This window comes from Rhinopithecus bieti, unplaced genomic scaffold, assembly GCF_001698545.2.
Source record: "Rhinopithecus bieti isolate Rb0 unplaced genomic scaffold, ASM169854v2 scaffold_315, whole genome shotgun sequence".
Lineage (NCBI taxonomy): Eukaryota > Metazoa > Chordata > Mammalia > Primates > Cercopithecidae > Rhinopithecus > Rhinopithecus bieti.
In genome coordinates, this window is record NW_016803481.1 from 67,271 (window position 1) to 77,382 (window position 10,112).

Sequence of the window (10,112 nt, forward strand, 5' to 3'; positions counted from 1 at the left end):
TCTCTTTAACTCATCTGCTGTATGTTTTTGCTAGTAAATAACAGTTGAAATTTGACATGTCACAAAATGAGTCAGCGGATAGCACGGTGACGGCAACTTTAATATGAGGAACTGTTTGGGTAGGAGGTTTGCTCTACATAGTATTTTGAATGAAGGCCCAGTGCTACTTTTTGGTAAGTATGCTTCATTGTACAATCTGTATGAGAGCTGCTATATTGTTTTAAAAACTTTCCATACTACTTTATGAAAGGTTAAATACTTGCTATATACATACATTTTTTTTCTTTTGTTTTCTTTCCACAAAGGAAGGGAAACAACTTGTGTGAGTAACTACATCAGATCTGCTTTATATAAAGCATGGCAAATGTGGCCTTGATTTCCTGTAACTCTTCACGATATACAGCATCTCTATACAGTAATATTTTAACTTGTACAATTTCCCTTTACCCAAAGTTTAAAATTCTTCCATTTATGTGAAAGAAATCTAGTGTATACTTTACATCAGAAAGTTTCCCTTTTTCTGTAGGTAGTAAGTACTGCAAGCATAATTGCATAATTTTAACTTTAGAGACAACTGACAACTTTGGAGCATATCTGAGTTTAGCAATGCCTATTAAGGTTAAAAATATAAATTTGCAAAATACCAAATGTACAATGCTAAATTCTATCCCAAATCATGTCATTAGATACATTTAAAAACTCTCTTTGATTAGGTGGTCACTATCCAAGGACAGGATCTTAAGATTTCTAGAACTTTACATTATCTGCATAACTACATCTGGAAAAAGAATGCCTATTTCCATAAGCTTACACAGCTCTTGAAAATACCCATTGATAAACAAAGTATTATAGCAATGCCATAAAATATACATTTACTCCAAATGTAAAGTCAGCTACATGATCTTGGCATGTATACATGCATGAGTAACACACTAGTATAAGTCAACTTGCCACTCCACTCACAAGTACAGTATTTGGAGACAAGGCATGCGTCAGTCTGTCACTCCCAGAGTGAGTTTCAGTTACTCGGTGACAATCACTGGATGAGCTTTTAGCTATGGTGAGTGTCTCTAGTGTTTAAAGATACCTGTATGCTTTTAGCATAAAATGGGCCTAAAGCAAGGCAGGTAATCTACCTGGTACATAACTGAAGAAACAGAAATCTATTCCAATGATAGACAAAAAAAAAAAAAAAAAAAAAAAAAAAAAAAAAAAAAAAAAAAAAAAAAAAAAAGCCACATAGTACTTTTTGAAACACAGTACAACAGTCTTTAATGTATATATAAATATGCCTACATAACAGAGTTTGATAAGATAAGTTTTGGCTATATATGACTCTGCATGTAATCCAACTCTGGAACAAAATTTGCATCAACTCCAACTCCAATGCATAGCTGTTTTGACAGAGCAACAGTTAAGCATAAAATAGCTTTGCACCTTATTATTTTGGAATGAAATAAAAAATTACCACCAACAAAAAAATTCTCTACAATAACTAAAAATGTTGTTGGGGATAGGGTAAACAACAAAAAAGAAAATAATTTGATTCATATGTGGGTATCTGGCTGAAGATTAACAGTCTTAAGTCTAACCAACAGCGAGATAATTTTAATTTCCAAAGCACTTCTACCGTTTATTAGCAATATTTGGATATTAATGGAAGATATTTGCCTTAACAAAAACTACATTGAAAAAGACAAATGATTGAAAAAGACAAAAGTACTATCCAAGAATTACAATAAAAAATTTGGTTAAGTTGGAAAGCCTATCAAATTGCTTTCCAAATTGCTTTTCTAAAGCAATTTGGTAAGTTTGAAAACCTAGCCCAAAACAAATGCATGACAAGTGAGTTTCTCCAGATGATTAAGAATGAAGAAAAACATACTTATGTGAATCAATAAATATGTTATTTCTCTCAACCTCTTTTTATGCTTTGAAAACTTGTTCTAAAAAAGAATCATTGATACATCAGTTTGGCATTTTTTAATTTAGTCTCAAAATATCTTAAAAAAAAAAAAAGCAGTATTTTCCTCCCTGTACCCTATCTTTCTCATAACTACAACTGAGCTTTGTCCAGAATCAGAGGCAGTTTTCTAGAAAAGCCAATGATCAATATACAAGATACAGTATTTTCCTACACACTCTCTCTGGCAAGAGAACATGACAATATAAATCAAATACATTTAATACAATAAAATAATGTAAATCAAACTGCTGCTCATTTAATCCCCTTTTTGTCTGATTCCATATTAGCTGATTTCTATTCTTAAAGCTTAAATTAGGGGGTCAAAATCAGAGCCTAGTTAAAAAAGAGACAAAGAGAACAGTAGTTTAGTAAAAGTAAACTCAATAACACAGTTAAAATTAATTGGGAAAGTTTTAATAAGCATTCAAATGTACTTTACATTGATAACTGCAATACTGAATTTTGTAAAACTTTAAATATTTCCCTTAAAAAAGTTAGTGATTTTTTTTCTTTTTGGGAAATGTGGAGATCCAACAATTACAGCATTAATGCAACCATTCCAGGTCCCTCAGGTTGAGTTAACATTAATATCTACATAAGTGTTCCCATTTCATGTCTACAATAAGGTAGATTGTGAATTTCCTGTATCTCTGAATTTTAGCAAAAATTCTATGAGATAATTTACAGTAATGTCAAATTTTTGGAGTGCAAACTCATACTCTACATTTGGATCACTTTTTTGCTTTGAGTGTACCTGACTTGAGAATACAAGGCAATTTTTCTTTCCTAAATCCTTGGAAAAATATTTTTGCGGTAAGTTTTTTTTTTTTTTTTTTTTTTTTTTTTTTGAGATGGAGTCTCCCTCTGTCACCCAGGCTGGATGGAGTGCAGTGGTGCGATCTCGGCTCACTGCAAGCTCTGCCTCCCAAGTTCACACCATTCTCCTGCCTCAGCCTCCTGAGTAGCTGGGACTACAGGTGCCCGCCACCATACCCGGCTAATTTTTTGTATTTTTAGTAGAGACGGGTTTTCACCGTATTGACCAGAATGGTCTCGATCTCCTGACCTTGTGATCCGCCGCCCACCTTGGCCTCCCAAAGTGCTGGGATTACAGGCATGAGGCACCGCAACTGGCCGTCTTGTGTCTTCTTTACTGTGACTGGGTTGTTTTTAAGAAAGGTTATCAGCTTTGTGTTTGGTTTCCCACAGTTGATAAAAATCTATCAAAACATTATAATTTGCAAGGAAAAGGTTTTCAAAGGCTGCAGGAACCAGAAAGAATGAGCATTTCTTATTTGTATAAACACAAACATTTAAAGCTAGTCACACTGCAGGTAAATCCAATATAGTATTCAAAAGTTCTATAAAAATGAACAAGAGATACACGTTTACTTTCATTACTCCAACAGTCAAATGTAAATCTGCATGAGAGTTGCGCTGCAGCAGTTCGCCGGTCCAATTTAAGAGTTCAAGGTCCTTTTTGTACATTTGGCCCACTGATGTTCACATCCCAGATAAATTTTCAAAAGACGGAAATCAGGGCAAAGACTCCATATAACAAAGCACAAGGATATGCTACTAAAAGTTGCTGTCCTTCCATGGCTAATGCAGAAATAAATATTTTGGAAGCAGAAAAACTACACCATCCAATAATCCCAGCAGTGAGAATGATTCCTACCATTCCTCTGTAACCAAGGAAAAAGGGGGGAGGAGAAAAAAAAGCAGATGACATTAGTTATGTAAGAATACTACAATAACCTATTCTAAAGCATTTTAAATTTACATTTTAAATCTGCAAGTAGAAGCATGCAGAAATAATCAGGACTTTTTTTTTCAAATGCTAAAATGTACCTCACAGTAAATTCAATGATGGCAAATCATTTCATGTGATAAACAGCTTTTTTAAAAGTGTTTTACTTTTTAAAAATGTAAGGTCTCTCGCTCTTGGCACTACTAACATTTGGGCTGGATGTATCTTTGTTGTGGGGGCTGTCCTGTGCACTGTCAGAATGTTCAGCAGCAACTCTGGCCTCTATACATAAGATACAAGCAGCTCCCTTGACCCCCATCAGACATTGTCAAATGTCCCCTTGGAGGCAAAATTGTTCCTAGTTGAAAAAAGGGTTTTAGTAGAAAATAACTTCTGTAAAATTCAAATATGAATACATAAATTCTTAATGAATAAGAGTGATTTCTACACTGAAAATATGAAATATTTCTATTCAAAGCAGAAATAGTATAAAGCACCACTTTGCCAAATTTCTTGTATCAGACAAATAATTGACATATTTGTCTCTTCTCCTCCCAAACCTCCACTTTAGCTTTCAAAGTGTAACAAAGCCTGACCACTGGTAATGTCTAACATTAGTCACAAGGATGATTTTATTTTGAGACAATCTGCACACTGGCCACAAGGAGGAACCTTATTGGCGGTAATGTATACCTTTCCTTTTTTTTTTTTTTTTGAGACAGAGTTTCGCTCCTGTTACGCAGGCTGAAGTACGCAACGGGGCAATCTCAGCTCACTGCAATCTCCACTTCCCGGGTTCAAGTGATTCTCCTGCCTCAGCCTCCAGAGTAGCTGGGATTGCAGGCATGCGCTACCATGCCCAGCTAATTTTGTATTTTTAGTAGAGACGGGGTTTCTCCATGTTGGTCAGGCTGGTCTCAAACTCCCGATCTCAGGTGATTTACCCGCCTCGGCCTCCCAAAGTGCTGGGATTACAGGTGTAAGCAACCATGCCCAGCCATACCTTTCCTTTTAACCTAACATAAAATATCATTTAAAAATTACACATATTTAAAGCTGCTTACAAGTACATCTATCTGAGAAACACTGTAGGCTGATAAGTCTCTTGTCATAAAAAGAATATGTTTCATTTCCAGTTAAAAAGCTGCCCAACAGAGTATGTATTTATTACTCATACATTTGGCATATGTCCAACGGTTTCAATAAATTAGGTGGATCTAGAAAACACCAAAGAGGATAAGCATAATTTGAACAATAATGACTTGACTTTTCTCACGTAATATTTAACAATCACCCTGTTCAATTTGTTACCATTATGACAATGGTAAGTAAACACAAAACTAGTGAAATTCTTGATCATGGGTAAAATAGAGATGGTATAAAGGTTTTAAAATTTATTCTCATTACCACTGTTCTTCGTCCAAAACCATTTGGCACCATCCCTACTACAAGAGGCACTATCTGATATGTTTGCTGAATCAGTGATTTATCTCAAACTGAAGATGAGGTGAATCCTACTACATAGAATTGGTCAATCAACCCCCAAAATAAAGAACAGTACTTACTGCAAAGAAAATATCACTGCAAAGCTGGAAAGTAGAATCATAGGCAGAAGACAATATCCAAGGACACTTGCCACACAACCAAATGAAACACCTGTCATACTCATTAAGTTTAATAAACAAAACATTCCTAGACATCCAATTGCACTGATCCCATATACATAGCCAAACTGGATTTTGCCAGCCTATGGGTAAAGAAGAAGATTACAGGTTAAAGGGCAAAAAATAAGTTATTTCTGGCCTTATTTCACCTGAATCAGTACAGGCAGGAAATAATTCATGAACATCAAAATCTACTAATCTATTCTTTATGTAGAGAAGTAAAAGACTGAGCAGACTGGCTTGTTACATTCTCTGTAACTTTAAAGTACACAGATATTTGGTTCTCCATTTTCCAGTTAGCGTGCAGGCTTGGCACAGAAGTGAACAAAGACACAAAAGCATAGCAGAATCACTCAAAATAGTAAGGTTTCTAAAAAGAACTCTGAATGATTTTAGGCAAATAAACTAGAGACAAGAGGGAAGCCATTCAGAATATTTAAATAACAGTTATATCAGTTGAAAGTACCTAATTCCACCAAAATACCCCAAGCAATTAAATCTCATTGGTGGAGGTAGTCATAAATTTTCTAAGAAGAAATCTTATGATTCACTTTATATGGGTGTTAGAGGAGCAAGGGGAAAGGAAGCCAGGATAAACAGGAAGCCAGGGTTCTGGGAGGAGGAGAGAAGAAATGGCAAGAAGAATATAATGGAAGATATATTTTTTTAATTTTTCCAAATTATTGGCTGATTTATACAGTCCTTTGATTAAGAAAAGACAACAATAAGCAGTTTAAGCACTACAAAGATTAGCTAAATTGGAATTATCCTACTGTTAGTCGAGTTTGTGAACAACAAACTTTGTATTCAGGTCACACTATCACTAAAACCAGTTTACAGAAAAGCCTTCAAAAAGCTATTGATTTATCCAATTTTTGTCATATAAAACTAAATTAGGAGAATGCCTCTACAGTTTATGTTAAGTAAAAAAATGGTTGGGACATTTATTAGATTATTTGTAAATACTTGATTAAAAGTGCAAAAGTTTGAAAAAGCTGAGTTCATTGATGAATTCATTCATGTAGTAATAAAAAAACTCACACTTGTACAGGGTTTTTAACTTTTCAATGTGTTCTCACATAACCTGTCTTGTTTCATCTTCAAAATAATCTTGCTAGGTAAACAGGACAGGATTATTTTCTATTTTCTATGAGAGGAAACTGAAGGATTAAATGATGTGGCCAAGGGCAGATCAGGAGCACTCTGTTCAAGCCCAGCTCTTATGACTAAAAATCCCATCTTCTATACATTAAAGTAGTTATCTCTTATAATTCAGAGACATAAGATAAAATAAATATTAACAATTATCTTTACAACTTTTCTGTTTTCAATATGCCTTAACATTCCTGGGAAGGTGATAAATTGGGAAAATAATATATGGAAAAGTAATCATCAGTATGACTATAACAAAACATTAACCAAGGTTTAGTGATTTTTAAAAAATATTAAAAAAAAAAGCAATAGCGTAAAAACTGTAAGTAACCTCTGAAAAGACAGAATCCTAATGAGGGATTGAAGCTATACCTGTTGTTTACTATTTTATTTTCCCCTAATAACTGAATCATTTCTTAGAACAAGAAATTATTTTTAAAACATGCTACACTTACTATAGATGGAGAACTAACGAATAGGTATAAACACAAGCAACTCAGTACTATTCCAAACACATCAAAGACTTGAGGTGTAAAGCAGAGTTTCAAAATGGCTTTTGGTAGAACATTTAAAATTTAAAGGTTGTTCTTTAATTGCACCCTGAAGGCTGAAATGAAAATCTTACCAGTAGCAATGTGGCTCCAAAAGCAAGGCAAAAAACCATTGGTCCTGCCAAATCAGTTTCATTCATGATGCTGCCATCTGCTACTTTTAACGGATGTAATACTGTTAGGGTTTTTTGCCAGATGTGGTCAAAATTGATACCTAACTCTAAGGAGAAAGAAAATTTTAAAAGTTAATTAGGATTTGTGATGTATTTTTAATTGATCAAAATCTATGTTGAAATGGGAGACAAAATGACATAGATAGTATCAAAAAAGGATCTAGCAATATTGGATGACATTATTATTATCATTATTGTGATAGGTTCTCTGTCACCCAGGCTGGAGTGCAGTGGCACGATTATAGCTCACTATAGCCTAAAACTCCTGAACTCAAGTGATATTCCTGCCTAGCCTCTCGAGTAGCTGGGACCACAGGTGTGTGCCACAACATAGAGCTATTTTTTTCTTTCCTTTTTTTTCTTTTGTAGAGATGGAGTCTTGCTGTGTTGCTCAGCCTGGTCTCCTGGTCTCAAGAGATCCTCCCAGCCTCGGCCACACAAAGCACTGGGATTACAGGTGTTGAGCCACTGTGCCTGGCCTGGATGGTATTATTTTAGTGAGCTCTCTATGCCAGTCTTAATGTGGTGCTCATCCCACAAATATGTCATTTCTGGATTGGTGTTGGAAAAGGGTATGGATCTGATGAAAAAGACAGTTACTACATCCCTTAGGCATGACTGCATAGCAAAGAATATACAAAAACGGTTAACAGTAAGAGGTTCTTTACCTGGGGCTTCAGGAATACCTGGGGGCCCATTTAACTGTATACAAAACTACGTCTCTATGCATATGTGTGCATTTTTTCTGAGGAGAGTGTTCATACCTTTCATTAGATTTTCAAAGAGTATCTAGTTCAAAAAAAAATGTTCAGAACTACCTCTTCCTAGGTTTTGGAATACAGTTTGAAAATCACCATTTTTTTAGTGATGTCACTAGTTCTACCAGTTTATTTCCACATAGAATAATGGATATCATGCTTTTTCTTCTCACTTTTTCCACTAGTAGAATTTGGCCAATAACCTGAAGTAAAAGTCAATGCTGACAGAGTAACATACTTTATTATCACTATTAAAAGATCTATTAAAAATCTGGTCCCTTCTGGCCCAATGTGGTTTCACACATACTCTGTTTAAAATGAGTTGTTTAGCAGAAGACTTTTTTCTACAAGATTTTTTTTAAAAGGAAAATACAATTTCTCCAAATTAAGATTAATTTTCACTAACCAGCTGAATACTATTGAGTACTATCAAGTGTTGCCACCAATCTTACCTTCTAATAAAGGTGGCTCATCCTCAAAGTTGTTTCCATAGAAGGGCTGAGGTGAAGCTGGAGTATATGCCTGAGTTGGCTGGTAAATCTGCCCAGTGTATGGCTGTTGTGGCTGCATCATGTCTGGAGGGACAAATCGGCCTTGCTGTGAATAGTCATAGCCAGCATACTGTCTATAAATGAAAGAAAGTCAAATTTTTCAGAAGTATTTCAACTCTGTACAGTTAATATCCCTTAAATTCCTAAATTTTCATCTGACAGCTAAAGAACCTTAGTTGTGCAATTCCTAAGATACAAACTTTGCCAACTTTTATAAATCATGGTTGAAATGATTACTAATATCAAGTTGATTATCTACAATAAAAACTCACAATTTTTATAGAAAATCTTCTTAATGAAACCAATATTCACTTATGTAGCACTAAGCATTTTACCAACTGTTAAAGGTTAGGAGGTCAACAAATGAAAATGTAAAAATTGTGTCTATTTTTCTCCCTTGGTGGATATATACAATGTGAAGATACACTATGAAATAAAATCTATGGCTAAGACTGAATGAAACCTTAGGATATCAAACTTTGTAAATACATGTTATATAAATTTTCACTGTAATTTGGATAGCCATTGAATCATCGTTCTTCTTTCCTCTTCACAGTATGTTACTTTTGGCAAGTGGACAAATCTCTTTAAGAAAACCATCAATTTAAAAACAGAGTGGACAAATCAAGTTTTGCTTTGTGAGCACTTGTTGAATATAACAAAACATTTTTAGTACACTTTGCATTTGAATAATATTTTTTCAAAGTACTATTTCTCAAAGTAGTTATACACTTATTGTCTCATTTGATATGTGCTATAGCAAACCCTGCCATCTAGAGGGAAAGCTTTATCACAGCTATTTTAGAGACAATGGCAAGAGGGAAGAGAAGGATACTGAAGCCACATCTTTAAACATCTGTTCCATCATGTTTTGAAAAAAATCCAGCTTATTGATGGGACTAATCTAATGATATACTAAGAAACACAGATGTAAAATAATTATTTTAAAAGATATTCTTACAAATGAGAGCTGAGAAGCCTTAGAAAACCTTTAGTCTAATTCCCATTTAAATTCTTATAGCCACAATGTCAGTTGTTTTCCTTGGGGTGAGGCTCTCTTTATTCGTTTTTGAGAAAATATCTGCCGAATGCTCAAGCCTGAATAACCATAGTTTATCTGTTGTTCTTTCAAACAAAAATGGTCTTCATGAAATAACAGCCAGCTCAGCTTGCATAGGTGCTTTTCGTAGAGATAGTAATTATACTTTAGTATGTAGTAAATACTAAATTTCGTCACAAAGAATATTAAAGAAATAGGCTGGGCGCGGTGGTTCAGGCCTGTAATCCCAGCACTTTGCGAGGCCGAGACGGGTGGATCACAAGGTCAGGAGATCGAGACCATCCTGGCTAACATGGTGAAACTCCGTCTCTACTAAAAAAAATACACACACACACAAAACTAGCCGGGCGAGGTGGCAGGCGCCTGTAGTCCCAGCTACTCGGGAGGCTGAGGCAGGAGAATGGCGTAACCCCGGGGGGCGGAGCTTGCAGTGAGCTGACCCCCCGCCACTGCACTCCAGCCTGGGAGACAGAGCGAGACTCCATCT

At 35.2% G+C, this 10,112-nt stretch overlaps 1 protein-coding gene across 1 annotated transcript in view; it reads right to left on the reverse strand.

The window, feature by feature from the left end:
• Positions 1-1,243: 1,243 nt before the first annotated feature.
• The window catches only part of YIPF5 (Yip1 domain family member 5), a 13,154-nt gene continuing 4,285 nt past the window's right edge, over positions 1,244-10,112 (reverse strand). The window contains exons 3-6 of the mRNA XM_017884535.1: positions 8,467-8,639; positions 7,158-7,303; positions 5,282-5,463; positions 1,244-3,651 (exon numbers count right to left, since the gene is read on the reverse strand). Coding sequence (XP_017740024.1) covers positions 3,489-3,651; positions 5,282-5,463; positions 7,158-7,303; positions 8,467-8,639 — 664 coding nt within the window. The 3' untranslated portion in view covers positions 1,244-3,488. The remainder of the gene's footprint in view (positions 3,652-5,281; positions 5,464-7,157; positions 7,304-8,466; positions 8,640-10,112) is intronic.